This window comes from Amblyomma mixtum, chromosome 10 (genome assembly GCF_055824585.1).
Source record: "Amblyomma mixtum isolate Tamu chromosome 10, ASM5582458v1, whole genome shotgun sequence".
Taxonomy (NCBI): Eukaryota; Metazoa; Arthropoda; class Arachnida; order Ixodida; family Ixodidae; genus Amblyomma; species Amblyomma mixtum.
This window is the reverse complement of record NC_143021.1, coordinates 74,640,091-74,665,468: the sequence shown is the minus strand read 5'-3', so window position 1 is coordinate 74,665,468 and position 25,378 is coordinate 74,640,091. Positions and strand designations below refer to the sequence as shown.

Genomic DNA, 25,378 nt, shown 5'->3' with positions numbered 1-25,378 from the left:
ACAACTACGATTCAAAGATACGAAACTAACGCTGGTAGTGAATCAGCAATGGTATTTGTCTTTTTGGAGCGAATGGAAGTTTCCAGTGGCCAGTGGAATTATAGTGGAATGAAATCGCCGACAAATGTGTGTTTTTGGCTTTCCTCCATGGTTTTTGGTTTTTAAGGAAAGGAAGTGGCGCAGAGTCTGTCTCACATATCTCGGTGGTCGCGTGGTGAAAAGTCTGATCTGCGCCGTAAGGGAAGGGAGGAAGGTGGGAGTGAAAGAGCTGGGTGCCGTAGTGGAGGTCTGCGGAATAATTTTGACCACGCTAACGTGCACTGAAATCGGATAGCACACGGGTGGTGGTGGTGAAAATCATTTATTTGGTACTTTACACGGAGGTTATCGGGGAGAGCCCCTAGTGGTTCTCGCCCCTTACAAAATTGCCGAAGACATTTGGAAATTCTAAAGTGTGCTTTATGAAAGCCTTGTGGTCAACCCACTGCCGCTTGCCCGAACCGCTTGGCGCGTGGCGGGCTTCCCGTATGTGTGGTTTTTATTGTCTTTGGTGACTGCGGTCGCCTTTTGAAGCGAAAAGCTGCCTCAAAGCGCGTAAAAGCTGCCAGTGGGCTAGCAGACTATCCATGCATGCAACCGAGCGCACAGCGCGTCTCAACACATCGCACTGCATACGCGTAGAAAGCCTCCTACCGTTTACATTGTTTTGGTTGAACTAAGTGCGAAAACACTCTACGAAGCAGAACAGCTCTGAATACAACGAATTTTTGGGGAAACCACACAAGTCCCATAGAAAAAGGTTTAAGCGTCAACAATAAGCCAAATTAATTTCCCACTACTTGGCCATTAATTAAGTGCGGCGTCGGCAGTGAAAGCGCTCCGCAGAACGCTTTCTCTGTGCCACTCAGATCTTATTTTTTTTTAAGCACCTTCCCAAGTTCACAATTAAGGTGCTAATCAAATTATACTGCTTAATACAACACCATGAAGGGTATAAAAGTATCAACATCGCCTCAAGAAGAGTTACGTGTATCGCCCAAACTTGACAGATTTGCGAAGATGCCACATTCTCAAACACGCAATGCGGCATTAATACTTTGTTGACAATTTTTTGAAAGAACATATTTATTTGCGCTAATATATTAGTATGTAAGTAAAAGCCTTATTCAAAGGGATCGTGTGTACAGATCTTTTCAAAGACACATGCACAAATTCCACCTTTAAAGCTTTTGCACATGTTGTAACCTTGTATTTGTTCGCTAGCCGCTGCAGCTCAGCCGGCCACCCGCCCGTGTGCACCTTGTGGTGGTGGTGGTGAAAACATTTAATTAAAAAGGACAGGGTTTGTGGGAAAGGGCATGCGGCGGAAACACGGTGTAAGAATAAAAAAACTCTGCCTCTCCCGTAACCGAGAGTAGAGTAAGCATGAAATGTTTACGGGCATAACACGGAGCGTACGCGGGCACGACGAGACGCAGGCCTGATAAGAATGTATATGCAGCGCGTTCGAAACTGTAAAGTGCGTAGAGGCGAAAGCGTTTTCCGCACCACTTTGCCTATGTGACACTGGTGATGTTACCACTGGATTACGTCACACATAATTCATGACGAAGTAATGACAAATTACTGATTAGTGTGTAATGACTGATTAATGACTAAATACTAATAAACTGCTAATTAATGACGCTTAAGCTTCGCCTTTAGGAGTGGAACGCGACAGCGTGTTGTAGCGCTGCCAGGCAGTCCGCGGAACGCCACCACCCGTTCGGCGTGATGCCTCGTCCTTTGAACGCGACGCTTTTTGAGGAAAGGAAATTACGCAGTAATTCGCTGCCATCTCGGTGGACACCCGAGCCGCACCTTAAAGGAAGGTAGGAACGCCACCACCCGTTCGGCGCGATGGAACGCAACGTTTTAGAGCGCAGTTCTTTGGCGTCCGTTCCTGGGTTTCGCGTCGTCGTCGGCCTCGTAACCAGCTCCGCCCCCCTTTCATCCCCCCAGCGCTAGCAGCGACCGACTGATACCACTGGATGCCGCTGACGCCGCTAGAGAGTCAAGATAACGTGACTGCATAGAACACCGTCGCCGCCATGCAGAAAGAGGAGAAAAGGGTCCCCCCCCCCCCCCCCCCCCCTGTTCTTGTGTGGCGGATAGGGTGCTCTTCAGTTGCCGACGCGCCGGTTATTTCACGTAGGCCCCGGCACGTCGACGAATACGTGACCACCTTCCCACGGCTAGACCTGGTTCTTAGCGCTGCGGAAGCGAGGGTATCATATTGTTTGTGTCGGCATCGGCGGCGTTGTCCCTGAAACCAACTCCGCAGCTGGGCTTGACTCACTATCGAAAAGGTGAAACAGCTTATTTGCTGCGCTCAAATTTCGCATTAGGAAGTAACGTAATCGTCGGTAATTTTTTTGAGGACAGGAAATGGAGCAGTAATTCTCTGTCATCGCGGTGGACACCCGAACCGCACCGTACAGGAAGGGAGGAACGTCACCACCCGTTCGGCGCGATGCGTTGCCCTTTGAACGAAACGCTTTTTGAGGAAAGGAAATGGCGCAGTAATTCTCTGTCATCTGGGTGGACACCCGAACCGCACCATACAGGAAGGGAGGAACGCCACCACCCGTTCGGCGCGAAGCTACCGGCGCTTATGCCGGTCCTGTAGGAGGGCTTAGAGAGTCTTGTTAAATCTCGTACGGTGCCCGGATGTTCTCGTTTCAGTGCCCGGATGAGTGGAATTCAGTGCCCGGATGTTGGCTCTCGGTCTTGGCGTGAGAGAGAGAGAGAAAACTTTATTTACAAAGGAATTCGGGGCATGCCCCAGGGTCCCCGCACGACCCCACTGCACTCAAGTGTTTATGTTCCTGAGGTCCATAACACTGGCAGCACGGCCGGTGGCGATGGTCTGCACGGCCGGGTCCTCCGAGTGCAGCAGGGTCTCCCAGTCCTCCCAGGTCTTGGCGTGACTATCACCACATTGCCGACAACGGGAGCTAAAAGCATTTCATGCTTAAATATTGTGGCATGTATGTGCTTTTTGCACGCGTTATTAGAAATCGGAAACTATAATTCCGTGCATTATCAAACGCACAGCTCGTCTGATATCTTGATAAACATTGAGAAGCACTGGCAGCAGTTATTTTTTGTGACTCAGATCACCGCGTTCCGTGTATGAACGCATCCGGCCTGAGCGCAGAAAATGACAATTCCGAAAGGTAGGAGTGTTTTCTCGTGGTTATAATATTGCCAGCGTGGGCTGGCTGTTCTGCATATGCACAGCAGTCGGCTGTGTGCGCGGAACTAGTTTAACGCGTTGGTCATGATATATGTTTTTTTTTTTTGCTGCACTACGAAGGCTGAGCTCGCATAGTTTAGCAAACGATAGAAGTAGCTGCCTCAAAGCGCGTAAAAGCTGCCAGTGGGCTAGCAGACTATCCATACATGCAACCGTGTGCACAGCGCGTCTCAACACATCGCACTGCATACGCGTGGAAAGCCTCCTACCGTTTACATTATTTTGGTTGTACTACGTGCGCAAACACGCTAGGGAGCAGAACAGAGCGCGACGCCTTGCACGTCGGTAACAGCTTTGAATTCAACGCATTTCTGGGGAAACCGAACAGCTCTCATGCCGAAAGGTTTAAGCGTCAACAATAAGCCAAACAAATTCCTCACTGCTTAGTCATCAATTAAGCGCGGCGTCGAGCGCTTCGCAACACACTCTCTCAGATCTTTTTTTTTTCTCTTTCTTTGAGCACCTAATGCGCTCATCAAACTATGCACCATGACAGAAAAGTATATTGATGAAACTTTGGCTGGAGAAGTGTTACGTGTATCGCCCGAAACGGACAGCTTTGCGAAGATGCCACATTCTCAAACACGCAATGTGGCCCTACTTTGTTGACAATTTTGTGAAAAAAACATTTTTATTTGAGTAAATATATTAGACTGTAAGTAAAAGCCTAACTCAAAGGGATCGTGTGTACAGATCTTTTATAACGCGTGCACAAATGCTGCCTCTGAAGCTTTCGCGCATGTTTTACAACACCTTGTTTTTCTTTGCTAGCCGCTGCAGCTAAGCCGGCCACGCCCAGTGTTGCCCACGAACGTAATGTTTCCCGCCCGGGCGCACTCGGTGGTGGTGGAAACATTTAATCGGATTAAGGGACAGGGTGTGTGGGAAAGGGCATGCGGCGGAAATCATGGAGGAAGGAAAGAGCTAAGGAGAGGCCCTGACGTCACTTTTTGTGAAGCCGCCTGGCAACCGGCTCGTCTCTCCTCCTCCGTTTTTCTCTCTCCTCACAACCTTCCTTCTCCGCCGAGCTTCGCGGGGCAGGGGTCGCCACGGCTGGGTTAGCGCCGCGTCGCTCGGAAGAGAAACTTCTGGATGTGTTGTGCGTATAGTTGCGTCCGCTGCGTCGTCCTAGTGTTTTTGAGAAGGCCGTGGCTTGGCAGTGGAGTGTCATAAGTCAGGTGTGGTGTTTCACGCTGCAAGTCGCGTGCACGACGGTTCAGTTTCTGAAGTGAGCATTTGATCGAATCGTCTGCCTACGCCAAGCGAAACGTGCTGCGCAGTTGTGCACTTTGTTGAAAAGTAAGCTCCGTCGAAGGAAGTGGGCTGACACCGTGCACCCTTGGCGTCGTCGCATCTAGCCCCACTTACGAGTGGTGCAATACTTACGCTGTTGGTGAGAGACAATTGCGTGATATCGAACTGAAGTGCAGCATGCATCTACCGAGTGTGTCATTATAAGCGCAGAATTGAGAAGGCTATTAGTAAGACATCTGCGTGCTGAGAGTGCAGTACGGAACATCGCGATGCAAGTACGTGCATCATACCTCGTATAATGTCCTGCTTTGCTGGCGCTACATATTGATTGAGCAATGGTTGATAGGGGCAGCTCAAGGAGTGCATGCACCATAGTAAAAACTGGAGAGCAATTGCTTGTCGAAAATTTTTCTTGAGCTTGCTGAGTTAAAGAATTGTATACTTGTATTTTGCATAAATCACCAGGCTGGCTACACAGTAGTTTTTTTCAAATAAATTCATCTGTCTGTCTTCAAAATATTCAGGTTCATTGAAACCTGAAGATGGGTATCTTATGTAATTTGCACATGTTGCTATTACGTTACAGATATATTGCTCTCTTCATATTGTTACAGTTTCGTTTTCATGTTTGTGTTGTGGCGCCACCCGGTGCCGACGGGATAGAACTTGCGAGGCAGCAAGGCAATAAAAAGGACACAGCTCTAGGAGCAGTTGTTCGTTGCGCAGTGGAGCGCGTTTATCATCGTCCGTTTCTTCGAGCCTAGCCGTTGACGGCGACCGCCGAGCCGGTCCGCCTCTCGGCATTGCTCGGTCCACCAACTCGTTACAAGTGGCGACGAGGAGAAAAATTCAAGTTCGTCTTTCCTACGCCCCTTCTGCGCACGTGAGTTCTTCGTTGTTCTGACGAGTTCAACGCGCAAGAATTCCGTCATGCCAATGTTCGGCAACCTCGAAGCGTTCGACGGAGGAGGAGGAGATGCGTGGCCTTGCTACGTTGATCGCCTTAAAGCTTTTTTCATCGCGAATGACATCGCAGAAGCAAAACAGAAGTCAGTCTTCTTCAGTTGTTGTGGACAGAAAACGTATGCTCTCTTGCGGGATCTCGTGAAGCCCGCCCAACCGCAAGACAAAACCTCGCAAGAAATTCTTTCCGTTCTTGGTGACCATTACCGCCCCAAGCCATCTGCTGTCGCGCAGCGTTTCAGGTTCAACACGCGTGTTCGCGCGGAGGGCGAGTCAGTGAGTAACTTTGTGGCGTCGCTCAAAAGCCTCTCTGAACATTGCAACTTCGGAACTGAGCTTAGCAACATGTTGAGGGACCGCATCGTGTGCGGCATCAACGACACAGCCGTGCAGACGAGGCTGCTCGAGAAAGCAGACCTTACGTATGAAGACGCTGTACAAACTGCACTTGCCATGGAAGCTGCGAAGAAAGATGCCGGCGAGATAGCGAGCTCAAGCCGAAGCGCGCTTTCCACTTATCAAGTCGCGGCATCAAAGGGGCGTGTCACATGCTACCGCTGTGGGGATGAACACCTCGCGTCCGTGTGCAAGCACATCAGTAGTTCGTGCAATTACTGCAGGAAGCAGGGACACATTGCTCGAGTGTGCAACTCGAAGAAAAAGCACGCTTCGTCACGGAAGGGAAAATTCACAAAGCCAAATGCGTCCGCGCCTCCGGCTCGCAAAACTTCGTGTGGAACTCATCCAGTCAACACTGTTGACAACGACGTTTCTGCCGACGTGTTTGACATGTGGCCAGTCGACACCGTCGCGCCGTCACCACCCTTCACCGTAACAGTCAGCGTTTGCGGTAAACCGCTCTGTATGGAGCTGTGCGAGCGTTTGTCATGGAAAAAAATCGTCTTCAGGAGCTGCTACCGTCAGTACCTGTCATGCCGTCTGATGTACTCCTGCGAAGCTACTCGGGTGAGCTCACACAAGTTCAAGGTAGAGCGGATGTCACAGTGCAGTTTTATTCCTGACTGGGGAACGTTCACCTACACTTCTGGGCCGGAACTGGATTCGAGCACTGGGCATTGAGATTGCTCGCGTGGAAGCAGACGTTCATGCTGTTTCTAATGTTGAGGACCTTCTTCAAGCGTTTCCTGAGGTGTTTGAACAGAGCCTGGGAACTTTCAAGGGTCCAGAAGCCACAATCCATGTTCCACAAGATGCTGTACCAAAGTTTTTCAAGCCACGGCCACTGCCCTTTGCACTGAAGGATGGGGTGTCACAAGAGCTTCAGCGCCTACAGAGAGAAGGCATCCTGGAGCCAGTCACTTCTTCAGCTTGGGCTGCACCAATTGTTCCAGTGGCCAAGAAGGATGGACGTGTCAGGATTTGCGGAGATTTCAAGATTACCATTAATCCAGTAGCTGTGATGGAAAAGTATCCAATTCCAAGAATTGAGGACCTGTGGGCCATGCTGTCAGGAGGTGAGAAGTTCACGAAGCTGGATTTGAGGGACGCCTACCAGCAAATAGTTCTTGACAAAGAATCTAGAAAGTATGTCACAATCTCCACACACATGGGATTATTCCAGTATACACGTCTTCCTTTTGGCGTGTCATCAGCACCAGCCTTGTTCCAAAGGGAGGTGGAGAACCTTTTCCGAGGGCTGCCACATGTTGCAGTATATTTCGATGACATCCTTGTCACTGGCTCGAATGACTCGGAGCATCTTCGCAACCTCAGTGCTGTCCTATCTAGACTTCGTGATGTTGGACTTAAGTTGAAGTTCGACAAGTGTCATTTTTTCGTCCGACAAGTTGAATACCTCGGGCACATCATAAGCAAACAAGGCCTGTCTCCAAGTTTGAGCAAGGTATCTGCCATCCTTCATGCACCTGCACCCCGGGGCGTCAAGGAGCTTCAAAGTTTTTTGGGACTTGTGAACTTCTACAGGCGTTTTCTACCAAACCTTTCCGGACGCCTCCGCCCTTTGCATTTACTTCTCATGAACGAGAAGAAATGGGTGTGGGGAAAAGAGCAAGAAAATGCATTCAATGTAGTGAAGCAGTTAATGACATCCGCTCCAGTCCTAGTACATTTCGACCCAGGGAAGCCACTGTGTCTCAGCTGCGATGCCTCACCGTATGGGATCGGCGCAGTTTTGGCACACAGAGAATCTGATGGTCGAGAACTGCCCATTGCTTTTGCCTCCAGATGTTTGTCTCGTGCAGAGCAAAACTACAGCCAACTCGACAAAGAGGCATTAGCCTTTGTATTTGGTGTGGAAAAGTTCCACCAGTACTTGTGGGGCAATCCTTTCACTGCTTATACGGATCACAAGCCTCTACTAGGATTACTGAATGATGACAAACCCATTCCAGTGCAAGCATCACCACGACTAGTCAGATGGGCATTGAAACTTTCTGCATACAAGTACAAGCTTGTGTACAAGCCTGGTCTGGACTTAGGTCATGCGGATGCTCTCAGTAGGTTGCCGTTGCCTGCAAACAACGTGGATCTACCTGCACCTGCTGAAATGTTCATGCTTGAACAAGCATACCCAGGACTGTTGTCACCTGCCATTGTGGCACAAGCTACAAAAAAGGATCCATTCCTGAGCCATGTAGCTCTTGCTGTCCTGCGAGGTGAAAAACTTCCATCAGGACCAGAAGGAAATCCATTCACAGCAAGGAGCAGCGAACTCAGCCTCCACGAAGGTTGCTTGCTGTGGGGTTCCCGAGTTGTTATCCCAAAATCTTTGCAAGCCAAAATCCTAATGATACTTCATGCAGGGCATCCTGGCATTGAGAAAAGCAAGGCAATTGCCAGAAGCCACATCTGGTGGCCGGGAATTGATGGAGACATTGCTAAGAGTGTAAAGAGCTGTGAAACCTGCCAAGCTTACCTGCGTGCACCGCAACGCATTCAGCACACGCCATGGCCGTTTCCACAGAGGCCCTGGTCAAGACTTCACGTTGACTTTGGGGGCCCATTCATGGGTCATACATTCCTGGTCATTGTTGACGCCTATTCAAAGTGGGTTGAAGTTTTTCCAGTGACGTCAACATCAGCGGATGCTGTTATCAATGCTTTGCGAACAACATTTGCGCAGCATGGACTGCCGGATTTCATAGTTTCCGACAATGGGCCTGCCTTTGCAAGTGAACAGTACTTGGAATTCTTGGCACGTAATGGAATACGTCGCATGCTTGTGCCTCCCTACCATCCAGCTTCGAATGGTGCGGCAGAGCGCGTCGTACAGACTGTCAAGAACAAGATCAAGAAGAGTGGATCTGGATCTTTCCAAACCCAGATTTCGCGGTTCTTATTTCATTACAGAACCACGCCACATGAAGTCACAGGCAGAGCACCGTGTGAAATGCTCATGGGAAGGATGTTCAAGACACCTTTGGATGTTCTTCGCCCAAAGCTACACACTTCAGTGCTGCTGAGACAGTTGAAGCAGAAACTACAGGCCGATAAAGGGTGTCGTTCTTCTCCATTGCCGAATGTGGGAGACAACGTACTCGCAAAGAACTTTCGTCGAGGACCACCGTGGGTACCCGCACGTGTCACGAGCACTACAGGTCAGTCAGCAGCTACAGTCTGTCTCAGTGACGGTACTCTCTGGCATAGGCACGGCGACCACCTACGTCCTCAAGTCGAAGAAATCGTTGAGCCTACCACTGAACTATGGAGGCCTGAACCTACTGGAACACAGGGCGTTTCCAGCCACCCATCAACAGAGTGTGACACCAGCTTGGCTGTTTCTGTGGACTCTGACCTCACCGTGAGTGCTACTAGTGGCACAGAAGAGACAACTGTGAACGTGACTGGTGGTACAGAAGAGACTGCTATGAACTCTCCCAAGTCAGCGTGCAGCACGCCTCAGTTGCGAAGAAGCACGAGAAGCCGCAAGCCAGTGCAGCGCTACTCTCCATAATGTTCTTCTCTTCTTGAACAAACTAATGGGGGAGGACTGTTACAGTTTCGTTTTCATGTTTGTGTTGTGGCGCCACCCGGTGCCGACGGTTTAGAACTTGCGAGGCAGCAAGGCAATAAAAAGGACACAGCTCTAGGAGCAGTTGTTCGTTGCGCAGTGGAGCGCGTTCATCATCGTCCGTTTCTTCGAGCCTAGCCGTTGACGGCGACCGCCGAGCCGGTCCGCCTCTCGGCATTGCTCGGTCCACCAACTCGTTACACATATGTTTGCATGTGTGCTTTGCGTGTTGTGCTGGAGAATGCTTGAAGAACGCTCGTACATTCTTTTCAGCTGGCATGGCATGACTAGCTGTGATCATCACAAAGTAAACAAGGGAGGAAAGAGCCTTAAGGCTCTTGGGAATGCCAATGTTTCAACAAGAACACTTGTCTTCGTGTGGGTGAGTTCATGTCCTGAAGCTGTGTTGTAGCCATAAGAAATGCCACACTGGACACCTGTCACAAAGTGATGTCGCCAGTCTGGGGTCTTTAACACTGTCTCTCAGCACATGGACATTTTTGCTTTTTGTTGCCAATGAAATGTGAATGCTACGTCTGAGATAACACTTGCAACTCATGCTAAGCAGCTGAATGCTGAGCCTCTGCATCACCACAGCCAGTGAAAAAGCATTTGGCTTTCTTTAACAGTCTTGTGGAGCATTTCGAGCAATTAAGGTGAATATAACCAGGCACGTGCACTTTATTGCTTTGCTCATGTCTGAAAACTTCCACATATTTTATCACAGCGCCAATTCGTTCCCTTTCTCTGTATACATGGGCTTGGTTTCTGTCTCTTGCATTCAAAGCATCCTGTGTTTACAGTTGGTGGCAAGATTTGTTCTGTCAAAATCGAGGACGTGCCCCTACCCCCTATTTTCATGTAGAGTAATGGATTCATGTACACGCCTTTTGAGACATTTTTTTCTTTGCATATTTTCACTCTGTGCTATCACTTAGTTTGGTAGGATGATGAGGAGGGCTCCGGAATAGTTGCGGCCACCTGGGGGTCTTTAATGTGCACTGACATAGGGCACAGCGCAGCTCTTGCCTTCTGCAGGAGGCCATCCATGAAGAGCGAGACCGCAACGCGGACGCTGTCCAGTGAAGTGGTGCAGGCGGGCGTTTTTGTGGCTGCACGCAAGATGGAGACGGGTGATTCGTTGGCGCTGCAGTCCCTTTCACGGAGGTCCTGGCAGCTGTGTATCGTAAGTAGAGTCTGCATGGGCGGCTGAGTGCAGCTGGAGAAATCCGGAATTAATCTCTTTGGGCATCACAGAGGATCCTGACAGATCCGCTAAGACTCTTCCGTGGATCTGTTTCTTTCCACCTTGGCGGAGATGTCATATATTGCCAGATTGTAACTTAAGGCAATGGGAGAGCTGATGCAGGTGAAGACAAATTTGTTTCACTGTAAACATTTCACTGTTTCACTCTAAACATTATTGCCTCTTTATTCTTCCATCGTTCGTGTTTCTGGATATAGTATTGGTAATTGCTATAAGTGTGTTCTTGTATCTCAGCTGGTGGAATCTTTTTATCTGGGTTTTCAGGTTCGTTTTTTTTTTCTTTACACGTCCAGAGGGGTTTCCTTTCAGGGAGTAAAAATTTTAGAGCGGGCTACTAGCATATTATCCGCACGATTTGTACCTTAGTATAGGAACAATTTCTTGCCACCGGAATGTTACACAGTATCAGTAAATTGCCAATTGTGGCATGTTAAGGTCATTGAAACTAGTGCAAGCAGGTCTTTTATGGTGCGTGGTTTCAGTATATAAGCCTAATGCAGAGAGACCATGAAACTGTTTTATAAGTTAACATTTAATAAATATGAAGGGAATTTCTCATGCGGTTTGTACAAAGTGCTAACTCAGAAGTCATTCTTTTTTTTCCTTCTATACAAAGACTGTTAAGGCCTATGTTATTTTATATCTTGAACGAAAACTGTGCAGAAAGAATAAACTCTCCTGTGATTCTCCTCTTGTCATTAATCAGTTTTTGCAGTTTTCTTTCAAGATGCACCCATCCACCCTAGGCTGTGCAAATGCGTTACTTCAACTTATTTTATGTGTGGAAGAATCTTCACTTAAGTGTATTAGTAGGACTTCATACTGCGAGCATGCAGTTTGTAGACCGGGAGGCTAGAAAGTGCTTACTTTGGGAAGGCCTTCTCAATCTGTCTTCCTTTGCTTTGGCACCATTCAACAATTCTTGATACTGCAGTACGTTTTGTCAGTGTATGTTGCAGACTGAGCTGATGACACGCATGTAATCCCTTTTATTTTGCATAGTTGTGGCTTATTTCTTCAAAAACTAATTAGTCCCTCTAGTGTACTGAATCCTGCTGGTGAGAAAAAGAAGTACGTCCTCATTTGCTCACATTGGATTGGGAAACATTTATTGTCAGCATCGAGCCCTGTGGGGGCACTACACTAGAAGGCTTCGAGCCCGTGGCTCTCGGTGACCTTGTGAGCTCCCTCAGTGGCCGGTACCTGCGTCAGCGGGTCTGAGTCGGACAGTATAGCCTCCCACCACTGCAGAGAAGGGACTGGTGGTAGGAGGTCCGCTGGTGGCGGCGCCTTTTTGCAGCTCCATAGAATGTGGTCATATCCGGCTGTAGCGTCGCATTCTTTGCAAGTTGGATTGTGTTGCGCTGGGTGCATGAGTGCTAGTTTCTACGGGCTAAAGAAGGCTCGCGTCTGGTGCCTACGCCACATTACCTCCTGCCTTTTGTCGAGCTTCCTCTCCGGTAGCAGATATATCCTCCTTTCCAGTTTAAAATGAATAGTGTCGTCAAAGGATATACTAAAGGCATCTCTCGTGAAATTCGGGGACTCAGCTCAGCTCATTGCTCGGTTGCATAACCTCGAGCTGTACTGTGAGCCATCTTGTTTCCCCTGTTCCCCGAGTGTGCCGCCTCAGAGGTTATGGTGCTCGGCTGCTGACCCGAAAGACACGGGTTCCATCCCAGCAATGGCGGTCGAATTTCAATGGAGGTGAAATCCTAGAGGCCCGTGTACAGGGCATTGTCAGCGCACGTTAAGGAACATCAGGTGGTTGAGGTTTCTGCAGCCCTTCAGTATGGTGACCCTCATAGCCATAACGAAAGAAGCGGTAGTGCTGGCTTGAGTGACTGCACTACTGTGCAGCCATCTAATCCACTTACCTTTGCGATGCAGGCAACCTTCCTTGCGTTTGCCAGCCTGCTGCTGCCGACTCTGGCATGCTTGTCAGCCTGGGCGTCATCGGTGGACGCAGTGCCGTTGCGCCGGAAACTTGTGAGGCTTTTGCTACCTGCTACCCGTCAGCTGCTTGTCCACGCTGAATGTGCCACCAGAGGAGCTACGCTCACCGGATATCATCGCTACATCACTGGCCACACAGTTGCTCTGCAGCTGCTTTGTGGTTTAGGTGCTTATAGCAGCCTTGAATTAACAGAAAACATTGGGTAAATCTGCCCATTTGTACTCGCTTTAAGACAAATGCATAGCTTCGTGGTTAACTTTGAGTAACTTCATGAGTAACTTTGTTGATGCCACTGGCACCTGTGGGAAAGCCATTCTAAGGTTATACTAGTAAGCATAAGTGAAAGTTGTCAGTTTTTATGAGCTTACTGCAGAGTTTTGCATGCACTGGTTGTCCTTGTGATGTCTCTGTGTTTCTGAAAGATGGTAGCATTATGTGCACTTTATATGGGAAACTTGCCCCCGTTGCTGGTCCTGAAAGTAACTTCACAATTCCAGGCTATGTAATTGCCTGTAAGACTATCTGTTAGATTATTTTTTTTTCAGTTCAATGCCTTATTTGTTAGCCATGAGGAAATAAGCTACTAGATTTTCTATCAGTATTTTCTCTAAGGATGGCTGAAAAATATCTTTGAATCATGAAGGGGCCCATGTTGTCAACCAGACTTGTAGTTGTGGTGTGCTGGGACTCAAAGTGGCCATTGCCTGCATTTAGCCATTGTGCATTTGTCTATCTGTTTGTCTGAAGCCAGTTTTGTGGCAGTCTGATCACCTGCCAACACTGTAAATACCTTAGTCCTTGATTAAAATGGTTCAGTATTTCGTTTTCTTTTTGGGTGTTGCCTTTTTGAGAGAAGTGTAAACGAGAAGCTTCATTTGTCCAGGAAGCTGCCCTATTTGCCAGTGACAATGCCCACAATGTGTCCATCCTTCCTGTTGCCGCCCCTAATTGCATGCAGATATGACCACTGTTTCTTCGCAACTTCTATAGCCCCAGACAGTGCTTCTGTCAAAGAAGCACATCTAACTAAAGTTCACTTTGCTGATCCACTCACTGCCTTGAATGGGGCCTTTGTTCACGTTGCAAGCTTCACATATGGCCTGTCCTACTGTGGAAAAACACTCCAAAGCAGTACGAATGAATTCTGTGGTGCTATTTCTTGAATTAACGATTACATGAGGAGCTGGTCAGGTTAACCTGGTGTCTAAAAACACCAACAGTTGTGTGCTGTGAAGGTAGCCCTACACGTGACTGAGTGGGCTTCAGGTGTGAACAAAGTTTTTATTAGATAGGCAGATAGATACCCTGCGTGGTAACCAAGTTCTTAGTACACTTATGCATTTTTTAACAAGCATTGTGTTTATGCAGCTGGAAGTGGATTTAATAGGGCAGCCATCGAGAACTCGGGGGTAAAGCAGGCTGTGTAGCTCCCATGTCTGGCACGTGCATGAAGGAAGCAGCACACCTCCTCTTGGAATCCTGAGATCGCTTGCGTCATCGAACAGGGTGGTGTGTGAGAAGGGCATGTGTTGTGTCTCCTCGCAGGCGGGTGAATACCTGAAGACGAAGGCGATCCATGCTCCGGTTGACCCCGAGTCGATGAAGGCTGATGTGCAGAGCATGAAGGCGGCCACCACCGGCAACACCAACGTGGTGAGTGGCCTCATCGAATGGGGCTAGTTTGGCTCGCAGAGGAGGTATTCGTGTGATTTCGTGGGCGCTTTTTTGTGGCTCACCATTCAGTTTCAGCACTGCAAGCAGGAGCAGGTGGCGATAGGCCAAACAGATTAGATATGCCTGCAGCCTATTGCCATGCTGTATGCGCCACAACTTTGATGCATACTCCCTATTACATACCAATGCAATTCCATTTCTGTATTACAACTCTTTGTAGCTGGCTGAATCTGCCTCATGCCTCCATCAACCTTCTCATTACTGTGCTTCAGACAATGACAAAGTGCCAGCTTTGTGCACGGCGTCACTTCAGCAAGTGAAAATGATAGAAAATGCACGAATGGGACAGAATCAGTTTCAGGATCATCAAATTATGCCAGCCTTGGTGTGGTCCCTTTCTAACAAGACATCGAAAATGGCATGCACAAAGATGTGACAGTGCGACATTAAACTGCATCTTCTACCCTCTCTGTTTGTTGTTTTCGCTGTCTTCTGAACGTAAGGTCTTGTGCCAGTTTTGACAGGCTTGAAGTAGTTTCGGGTACAAAAGTCTCCAAGTTACGTGAGCAACAGTACAAGGACGTGGCTGCATTATAGGCCGATCAGTGAAGACCACACTTGTGGAGGTGAATGTTGGACTTGCCTGCTTTTCATGCACAGTAGTCAAAGCAGGTAATCACTGGCACATGCGTCACTGGTGCACCATGGTGGCTCAGAGGCAATCAGTGATCAACGTTTTGTACGTATTGGTACATTTTTAAGAGTTGCCTGTCCTAACTGCTGCTTCAAAGAGCGTGTCGTGACCTTTGTCAGGTGTGCTTGTTCCGTGGAATTATTGTCACTGCTCAACTAAGGGTGGCAGTTTATGACAGAGGAAACTAATTGGTCTTTTGAGTCAGTCAGTTGGTCTATGAAACACAGTATGTACTAGTGGTTGAATGTATAATGAAAAGCGCAGTAACTTTACTGGGAATGTGAATTTCAGATACAGAGCAAGGCATTTTTCATTTACCTGTTTTGAAAATTGCAAATGTGTTTTAGATGTTAAAAACTGAGCATAGGACCAGGTGGGGAGCTTTTAAAAGCATAAGCAGATGCGTAACTTGTGCTGTTGATTATGCTTACAAAGAGCATGGTGGTAGTGCCTGCATGCCCAATGAAAAGACAAATATACATGTGGTGCAAAAAATGAGTTGAATACGCGCTTATGAAATCATGTGAAGCAGATGGAGTCATTGGGAAGAAGTGAGAATGTTAGAGTCTCACCTAGGAACTGTAACAAGAAGCAAGTGTGATGCTAAGCCGAATGAACCATGACATCTACCTCTATTTTTCAAGGCTGCCTGCTTTGTTGTGAACACTTCCTTGTGTTGCTTACTTTGTGCCATTCCGCAAAAAGGGAGGAGGGTTGTTCTCTTCGGCATCTTGTGGGATCTGCAGCTCTGTTCCCATTTGGCTGCATCGACCCCATTCAAGGAATTGCAGAGAGGGGTTTGCTTTGGCTTATGGGGTGCAGAGACTCATTTCACTAAACTTGGAGCTATCTTAGAGAGCCATTAGCAAGCATTGGCATGGCTTTCTTTCAGATTACAGCCATGCCCCATTAATGCAGCCCCCGTCAATATGGACAACTCTAATTATGCACAGCTTTTCTCGGGACGAAACCTTATCAAAGTATTATGCCTCATTACTGCCAAAACTCACTGTCTGGACAGTGGGCAGGATGAAAATGTACGGAGCCCATTGGGACGCTTGTATTTTTACTCTTCAGCCTTTCTTCCCCATTCAGCAAAAACCAGTCTCTCTCTCTGTCGCTGAATGTGTGCGTTAACACTCGATGCTAGCTATAAAGGGTGGCGTCCTCATACAACCTGGCAATGCGAAGCTGCTCGAGACAACCTGGTTTGCACCAGTCCCACTCGTGGCACCACGCGCATTTCCAGGGCAGTGGCGCACCGCTTAACCACTGCACCAGGAGTGCTATGAGGACTCCCAGGAATCTATGAATCTTAAGTAGAGGAGGACCAATTCTGTATGTATGGGCATCAACCCATTAGCTACCACGTCAGACTCTTGGGGCACTGTACAGTGCATGGGCCACTGTAGGGTGGCGACTGCCTTCACGAAGTCAGCACGCAGATCAATAGGAGTGGAGCAGCATCACGGCGGCAGCTACTAGCACCATGCAGAGGTAGAATTGCCAGGTGCATGGCATCGGGTTGCATCACACCGCAGCGCACAGCAACTGCGTTCACAAAAATGAGTGGGCAGGCTTACGCTGTTTCACGGATAAGCAGTCTTTAAGTGTGTCTGCCGACTTTCTTTTGTCCCGTTAATATGGACAGCGATGAGGACAAAATCCCGAATGCCTCTGCCAGATGTTCCACTCCTTCTATTTAGGGGGAGAACACCAGTGAAAGACAGTCCAAAAGTGCAGATTTATTTATTTTATTTTTTATTTAAAACATACTGCAGTCATTGAAGACCAAGCAGGAGGGCAATACAGGTCCTAAGTAAACGCAATTCAGCGCCACCATTAGCAAGCAATCACAAAAAGCAACACAAGCAATCATAAGCAATCAACAGGTCAAAGCAATCAAATGCGCAGCATGCAGTGCAAACACAGAAAAAGAAAGAAAAAGAAATGAATCAGCAAAAAGCGAAGAGCAACATCAACCCAGAGCTTTTCGTACTCGTTCTTCGAAAACATTTACATCATGCGCGGAAAAAACTTCTATTGGGAGTGCATTCCATTTTGAGACAGTGCGCGGAAAAAATGAGTTCTTAAACCTGTTAGTACGCGCAAAGATTGGTTCCAGGTTGTAAAGATGGGTGTGCAGAGTTTGACGACCCTCACGTGGATGAATGAACAATTGCGCGTTGATACCAAGTTGGTGATTGCAGAGCCGATACAGAAACCGCAGCCTGGAAATCTTTCTTCTGCTTTCTAAGGTCAAAATGTTGTTAGCACTCATTAGAGACGATGGAGAATCTAATCTGCGGTATGAATTGAATGTGAAACGAACTGCCTTTCTCTGTACCATTTCTAGTTTATTTACGTCTTTTTTCAAGTGAGGGTCCCATACTGTACAGCCATATTCCAGTTGTCTGATAAGGGTATTGTATGCAAGCAGCTTAACATTGGAAGGGGCCGACCTTAATTTGAAACGAAGAAACCCTAGTTTCCTAAGGGCTGATGTACAGATTTTATTAATGTGGCTGGTCCAGTTCAAGTTGTTAGTTATCGTAACACCTAAGTATTTATACTCGTTGACCTGAACTAACGGATATTCGTTGATTTTGTACAAAAACTGAGCCGGAGATTTCTTGTTAGTTACCCGAAGAAGGACAGATTTTTCTCTGTTTAATTCCATAGACCAAAGATTACACCACTGGTTCACAGCATTAAGGTTATTGTTCAAAACGATTTTGGTCATTGGTACAACGGATAGTTTTGAATAGGACACAGTCATCTGCAAACAGCCTTATACTAACGGATGCGGTGTCAACTGAGGCAATGATGTCATTAATGTATATGAGGAATAAAATGGGGCCAAGGACCCTTCCCTGGGGGACCCCAGAGCCAACCGGTAGAATTCCAGATGAGCAGCCATTGACGTGGACGAACTGTTTTCGGTTATTAAGGTAGGCTTGAATCCATTTCACAATCGGTAGAGGAAGACCAGTGTTCTGGAGCTTTAGGATTAGTTTGCTGTGTGAGACGCGGTCAAACGCTTTACTGAAGTCAAGAAATACCATGTCAATTTGCTCGCCCCTATCAAGTGAGGATGCCACTTCGTGAATGGTAGTTACTAGTTGAGTAACAGTTGAAAGACCTCTCCGAAATCCATGCTGGAAACGCGTTAAAACACTGTGCTTTTCAAGAAATGCATTTATGAAATTGGACAAGACATGTTCCATGAGTTTACACGTGCTGGAGGTTAATGAAATTGGGCGATAGTTACTAACATCAAGGCAGTCACCTTTTTTGAAGATTGGAATCACTCGGGCTATTCGCCAACCGTCAGGAAGAACACAGTCCTGCAATGATAGCTGGAACAGATGAGTAAGAATATGGGCCAGGGGTTCCGCATAGCGGCGCAGGAATACGTTGGGTACATCATCAGGTCCTACAGAGGTCTTCACTTTAAGGCTGAGTAGCATATTAAAGACACCTCCGTACGTAATGAAATCAGGTGAGCTCAGTATGTGTGTGTGATTTCATGCTTTACAGTGGAAAGGTGCCTCCTCAAGGCACCTTATCATTGGCTGCGTTTCATGAGTGGCTGTGAAAAAAATTATTTCCGTCCGCTGCGTTCCAAACCCCATTCAGCAGCTGTCAGCCGAGTGAGTACAGAGTTCTTGAGGCGTGAACAACAGTCGTAGTAGGAGATACTTCATCACACCAAGAGGCCCCATCACTTGTCTCGTGCACCACTAGGTGCTCCAAATGTGCTGAAACCAGCGCCACATGATTGCACAGATAATGGCCATCTGAATAATGCACGTGGAGCTCCACAATTACCTACTGGATTTCCACCTCATTGCCCGCCACTGTGCAGAGAAGCAGTCCGCAATTATCATCATCAGCAGCAGCCTGACTTTGCACACTGCAGGGCAAAGGCCTCTCCCATGTCTCTCCAATTATAACTCTGTCCTTTGCCAGCTGCAACCATCGTATCTCCGCAAACTTCTTAATCTCATCCACCCACGTAACTTCTTTGCTGTCCCATTACACTTCCTTCCTCTTGGAATCCCCTCCGTTACCCTTAAGGACCGGCGGTTATCTTTCCTTCACATTACATGCCCTGCCCAAGCCCATTTCTTCCTCTTGATTTCGACTATTATGTCATTAACCCGCGTTTGTTCCCTCACCCACTCTGCCCTCTTCCAGGCTCCTAATGTTACACCTATAATTTTCCTTTCCATAGCTCGCTGCGTTGTCCTTAACTTAAGCTGAACCCTCTTTGTTAGTCTCCACGTTTCTGCCCCATAGGCGAGTACCAGTAAAATACATCGTTTGTATACTTATCTCTTCAGGGATATTGGTAAACTGCCATTCATGATCTGAGAGAACCTGCCATATGCGCTCCACCCCATTCTTATTCTTCTAGTTTTTTCCCTCTCATAATCCAGATCAGTGCTCACTACCTGTCTTAAGTAGACGTAATCCCTAACCACTTCCAACCCCTCGCTACCAATTGTGAACTGCTGTTCCCTTGCGAGACTGTTGAGCATTACTTTGGTTTTCTTCATGTTAATTTTTAGACCCATCATTCTGCTCTGCCTGCCTAACTCACTGATCATATGCTTTGCAGATTATCTCCTGCGTGACTAAGCAAGGCAGTGTTATCAGCAAATCACGGATTACTCAGGTATTCTCTATTATCCCTTATCTGCAACTGTTCCCAATCCATGCCTCAGAACGCCTCCTGTAAACGGGCAGTGAATAGCATTGGCGAGATCCCTGCCTTGCACCCTTTCTTATTGGAATTTTATTGCTGACTTCATGAAGGACTGTAGTAGCTGCGCAGTTGTTATAGATACTTTCCAGTATTTTTGCATCAGTCTTTTCTACAGCCTGATTCCGCAGTGCCTGCATGACTGCTGAGGTTTTGACTGAGTTAAATGCTTTCTGCTAATCTATGAAGGCTATATAGCGGTTGGTTATGTTCTGCATATTTCTCAACCACATGATTGATAGTGTGATAATGGTCTGTTGTTGAGTGTCTTTAACTGAAGCTTGCCAAATAATTCGGTCGATTGAAGTTTAAGGTATTCCCGACTTTATTAGTGATTATCTTAGTGAATACATTATAGGCAGTGAATGGTAAACTTATCGGGCTGTGATTTTTGAAGTCCCTGACATCTCCTTATGCATTAAGATTATGTTAGTGTTCTTCCAAGCTTCTGTTACGCTCGAGGTCACGAGGCAGTGTGTATACAGGGTGGCTAGTTTTTCTGGCGCAATCTTCCATTCGTCCTTCAACATATCTGCTGTTACCTGGTGTTCACCGGCTCTTTTCCCCCTTCGCATTGCTCCTGAGGCTTCTTTTACTTCCTCTATCGTTACTGGCGGGATGTCCCATTGCTGTGTGACACTGCCTGTGCCATTTACATCCTCATTACATTGGCTACTGCATAGGTTTGTGTAGAGGACTTCGCCTACTTTACCTATCTTACCCACGTTGCTAATCACATTGCCCTCGTTGTCTCTTTATGCATACATGTGATTTTTGCCTATGCCTAGCTTTCTCTTCACTGCTTTTAGGCTACCTCCGTTCTTCGGAACATGCTCGATTCTATCCATATTACCACCTTTCTTATGTTGGCTACCTGAAGCTTTTTCGTTAACTTTGATAACTCTGCCACTTCTGTTCTGTCTGTGGGGATAGACGCCTTCATGCTTTGGCGTTCCTTAATAAGATCTTTCGTCTCCTCAGATAGCTTGCCAGTACCCTGTTGAACGAGCCTACTGCCTACTTCTAATGCACATTTGGTAATGATAGCTATGAGATTATCGTTCATTGTTTGAGCATTAAGATAGTCCTCCTCAGTTAAAGCCGAACATCTTTTCTGGAGCCATATCCTGCATTCCTCTGCTGTCCATCTTACCGCTTACTCGTCAATGGGCTTCCGCTTCACTAATTCCTTCCGTTCCCTCTTGGGGGCAAAGTGCAACATCCCTTTCCACACTGACACCTGCCTCGGAGGCTTTCTGGTTTCCATTCACGTATGAAGCGGGGTTCCCCCTTTTGACTTCCGCTGCGATGGCATTACAAACATCTCAGCCGACACGCATAGGGTAACTTTCCTAACTTTCCTTTTCATGGCAAATTATTTCGGAGGTCCTGTCTGCACATCATGATGTAATGAATTCAGCATAAAAACCAAATGAGGAACGCAGGAAAATGCATAAGCACATTCATATGTGCCTTCTTGGGTTCCAAATCATGTTTGTGCATGGAATCGATGAAGATCATGCAGAGCAGTTTTTTTTATTCCTCTGCAGAGATTGTGTTTTTATGGTCAGTCTGAATCGGGCTGACTTTTTTCATTCGTCATCTGAGAGCAGTTAACTCTTTGATGAAGCACTATTTCTTAGTCCGCTGAACATAGCGGTTGTGCGAGGTATTTGAGAACATAAATCTCTATCACCATAGACAGCAGTACTTTAACCACATCTATCTAGGCACGCAGTTTGTTCCACAATGGAAGGGTACTGATTGATGCAGAAAATGAAACGCCATGCAGTCCTTGTCACACTGTGGCCGCACCCAGTTAACGCCATCAGAGACGACAGAAGTTTTGTGTGCATCACTGTAGAAACCTCATCAGTGCTTGAGCAAAGCCACTTGTCCTTACGGCGGTTAGCTTTTTTGGTCTTGGTCAAATTGTGTCTTGTCTGCAAAAAAATCCATGCACTTCAGGCTTCTTCAGCTTGGTTAGCAAGTGCTTGTACCGAAGCAGAGGATTCTCCCAAGTTTTATCGAACGTGAATTGCCCCCACCTCACTGTTTAGGAGGGATACATCAAGACCTCGTGCACGGCGAGCCTGACAGTCTTGGAGCTCCCTTGCAGTGGCCCTCGTCGCCTTTACTGGGTCAGTCAAGATGACTTGCAGCCGCTGGAGAAAATCATGCAGTCAGGTGAATCTGACCACTGACGGCTTTTCCTCTCCATCACAGATGCCATGTCACCATCGGAGCACATCAGCTCTTTCCACACATTCTAAAAAAGAGACTTCGCTATGTCCAGAAAGGTGGTAATGGACCTCTCCGAGCCTGCATCATCAGTGCACGTGTTTCTGAGCTGATGGGGCTCTCACGGGGAAAAAAACGGCTGTGAGGCATCTTGAATCGGGGAACTAAGGCAGCGGGGACAGCAAAAAACCAGCTCAGAACCGAAAGTGGACAATTTTGCCCATGGGACCACACCTTTTTGATGCCACACTGTTTTCACCAGGGAGAGGTCTGTGTGCAACTTCCTGTGTTGTGTGGCCAGAGTGGCAAGGGCTGCCTGGCGTTTCATTTCCTTCATCAACCTGTACGCCTCCATCTTGGAATGGACTGCACAGTGTGACTGATAGGTGTCAATATACAAGAAGCTGCACACCTAGTCATATGTGGAGAGACTACTGGTGTCTATGGCAATAGGGGATAGTGTTCTCAACAATCTTGCATACCCAGTAGGTAAGAGTTCTCCATAACTCTGAGGATGGGGTGTGCTATCACTTCAGGAAAGGCCAGGTCAGGCGTGTCTGTTTTCAGTACTTTTTCAGACATTGCCAGGTAACGTTCTGCAGTAGTATCATCTGATTTAGCTATTGCACTTGTTTTATCGTAGCTATTAGGATAGTTCAGTGAGCAGAAGCTGTGACGACGATGCCACTTACATGCTCCATGCGATGTTTATTCAAAGAATCTTTCCAGAACTGCTTTACAAGCAGGTAAAATTCACTGGCTACTTTGATGTAGTGCGTAGCTATTTAGGCAGGGCTGTTTATATACTATCTGTCTATTCATTTGCAAAGTTTTGCAGCATCGGAAGGCATTGCTGCAAGGTGATACGAGTACATAAACCGTATATCTGGCTAGGAATGTAATGGATGATAAATCATGCTCACAGGTGGTGGTGCAACAGCTTTTTCCACCCTGTTATTTCATGTGAAAAAAAGAGCCGTTGTTGCATTAGCCGGGCCACATACTTTCCAAGCCTTCAGTGCACATATAACATAGGGCAGAAAAACGAGAGTGGCACGAAGAGAGTCAGAACATGTGGTGCTCTCAATTGAAGGTAGCAGTGGTGATGTCATACAGTGAAAGCTCGTTAATTCGACCCCCGTTATTTCCGAAAATCGGATAATTCGACGCGCACGCGAGGTCCCTACAATTATACATAGGAGTCTATTCTATAGGGCGAAACTCTCGTTAATTCGAACAAATTTTGCCGTGCGTAGGTTAATTCGACTTCACTCCGCAGCCCGCCAAGCCGGTGTGCCGAGAGCAAAAAGAAAAAAACACTGCCACGAGCGGGGCTACTATACGGCTGATAGGCCATCTGTATGGTCATCGCCGTCAGCAGGGTGAGCGAGGGCTAGGGGAGCGAGGTTACCGGCGGCCACGGCGGCCGAAGCGGCTGGCGTCTTTTTTTTTTGTGCTTCGCAGCAGTCGTGTTGGTGTCGTCCACTCCACCCTATCGACAGCAAGTCTCCTTTTGGCGTGTGTCGTCGTTTCCACGTGTTCTTGCTGCTACGATCGCGGTTATTTAACCATAAGGCGGCGCCTTTTTTGGTAATTACGCGCTTTGTCAGTGTGTTTATTGGGCTGCTTGCTGTTGCTGTTTTGTTGCGACTGAGAGAAGGGTGAAAGGAAATTGCACGGGCCTGCCTACTGGCTCAGCCGAGCAACCACCGCTGCCTAGTGCAGATAGAGGACAGTTAGAAGATCAGAGGAAAGATAAAGATAAAGAGAAAAGATAAGACGGGTGTTGTAGCAACAACCGCGAAGGGACGCTGGCTGAAAGAACAGATAAGCGGCCGAAGCCGCGCTCGCTTTACCTCCTCCCCGCGCTGCTTTCGCGTGGGTAGCGCGCAGTGCCTGCGCGCCTTGCCTTTGTGTCCTGTCAGGTGACCGAGGATGTAATATACCGCGTGTTCCGTATTTATCTGTCCCTGCTACGAAAAATTCCGCTGCGCAATCTACTGAACTATATGGGCTCAAAACGCCGACTACAAGGTACCTTATGATGGTCTTCGTCTTTGGATAAGTAATTTAACATCTAAAATTGCCTGCATTTTCAGGAGTCGGCGAAAACCTGCATTCAGCTGCGGCAGAACTTTTCGTCCAGGCGAGCAAAGAAGCCAGTGTGACAGACTGCGCCATCTGGCGAGCGGTGTTAATTTCAAGGAGCAGACAACGCGCACATCCGAAGAAACCGCGCGAGGTGCGCATTCCTGCCTCCAAGCCGTGACATCGGTTGCCTCACCGCTCGCCAGATGGCGCAGCCTGTCAAAATGGCTTCTTTGCTCGCCTGGACGAAAAGTTCTGCCGCAGCCAAATGCAGTTTTTCGCCGATTCCTGAAAATGCAGGCAAGTTTAGATGTTAAATTACATATCGAAAGACGAAGACTATCATAAGCTACCGTCTAGTCGGCGTTTGAGCCCATATAGTCCAGTAGTTTGCGCAGGAGAATTTTTTCTAACACGGACAGATAAATACGGAACAGGCGGTAAGTGACAGGCGCTGACAACGACGATTCGTCGGAAGGTGACGATTGTGAGCAGTTGCCCCAAATGCCGAAGTGCACGGTGAAAAAAGCCGCAGAAGCCTTGTCCGTGCGGGAGGACTTCTGTGAAAAAATCCCTGAGGGTGCGTGTGCCGCGCAGCACCTGGCAGCTGTTAGAGCTATCGTAGTCGCTAAAATTCGCTCGAAAAAGCAGGTGACGATAACAGATTTCTTTGCCAAATAAAGGTTGCGGCAAACATTGTTTTTTGTTGTTCATTCGATAATTCGACATTCGGATAATTCGACAACTTTTCGCGGTCCCGTCAGTGTCGAATTAACGAGCTTTTACTGTATCTGGCCATGCTCACAAAATGCTCTCCAGTGGCTCGATTTCATGCTCCTGCAGTGTGATAGATGGCTCACTAACACAGGCGGCACTGGCCATATGATTATGAAAGGCTTTCACTACCTTTTAAACACTTTTGATTACTATGTAGGAAGGTAATTTGGCTGTCCACTGGTATCTGTTTACATTTGTGTTCTTGGCACAGTAGATAAACTTTTAGGGAGCTAGTGGAAGCCTGTCATTTTCATAGTGCTGACACCACGTACGTTACCGTGCCATCTGTCACACTGCAGTAGCATGAGATTGTGTCATTGCAAAGCATTTTGTGAGCAAGGACAGATATGACATCATCACCATGGTAACCTGTATATGTTGCTTTCCTATTCGAATAAACCAGTGG

General features: G+C 47.5%; 1 protein-coding gene across 20 annotated transcripts; it reads left to right on the top strand.

The window, feature by feature from the left end:
- The first annotated feature begins 57 nt into the window (after positions 1–57).
- Positions 58–24,120, top strand: LOC149326147 (uncharacterized). 20 transcript variants are annotated; one of them, XM_089563773.1, is made up of 7 exons: positions 2,363–5,435; positions 9,780–9,888; positions 10,545–10,692; positions 12,664–14,383; positions 19,723–19,779; positions 21,927–22,007; positions 22,093–24,120. In XM_089563773.1, exons 4-7 carry the CDS (start codon positions 14,255–14,257, stop codon positions 22,171–22,173), a joined length of 348 nt encoding a protein of 115 aa, XP_089419899.1. In that variant the 5' UTR covers positions 2,363–5,435; positions 9,780–9,888; positions 10,545–10,692; positions 12,664–14,254; the 3' UTR covers positions 22,174–24,120. The 20 variants fall into 20 exon arrangements, 3 of the variants coding, with proteins under 3 accessions (XP_089419899.1, XP_089419902.1, XP_089419901.1); XR_016286369.1 differs by lacking the exons at positions 2,363–5,435; positions 19,723–19,779 and adding an exon at positions 58–126 and having other exon boundaries at positions 12,664–12,932; positions 14,276–14,383; positions 21,927–24,120; XM_089563776.1 differs by lacking the exon at positions 19,723–19,779.
- Positions 24,121–25,378: the final 1,258 nt, after the last annotated feature.

Bases quoted from the DNA above. Each gene is read 5' to 3' on its own strand.
- LOC149326147 (XM_089563773.1), top strand. From the start codon at position 14,255: ATGTGTTGTGTCTCCTCGCAGGCGGGTGAATACCTGAAGACGAAGGCG. The intron at 14,384-19,722 runs GTGAGTGGCCTC...TATGCTTTGCAG, and splicing joins CCACCGGCAACACCAACGTG to ATTATCTCCTGCGTGACTAA. The intron at 22,008-22,092 runs GTCAGTCAAGAT...TCTCCATCACAG, and splicing joins GCCCTCGTCGCCTTTACTGG to ATGCCATGTCACCATCGGAG.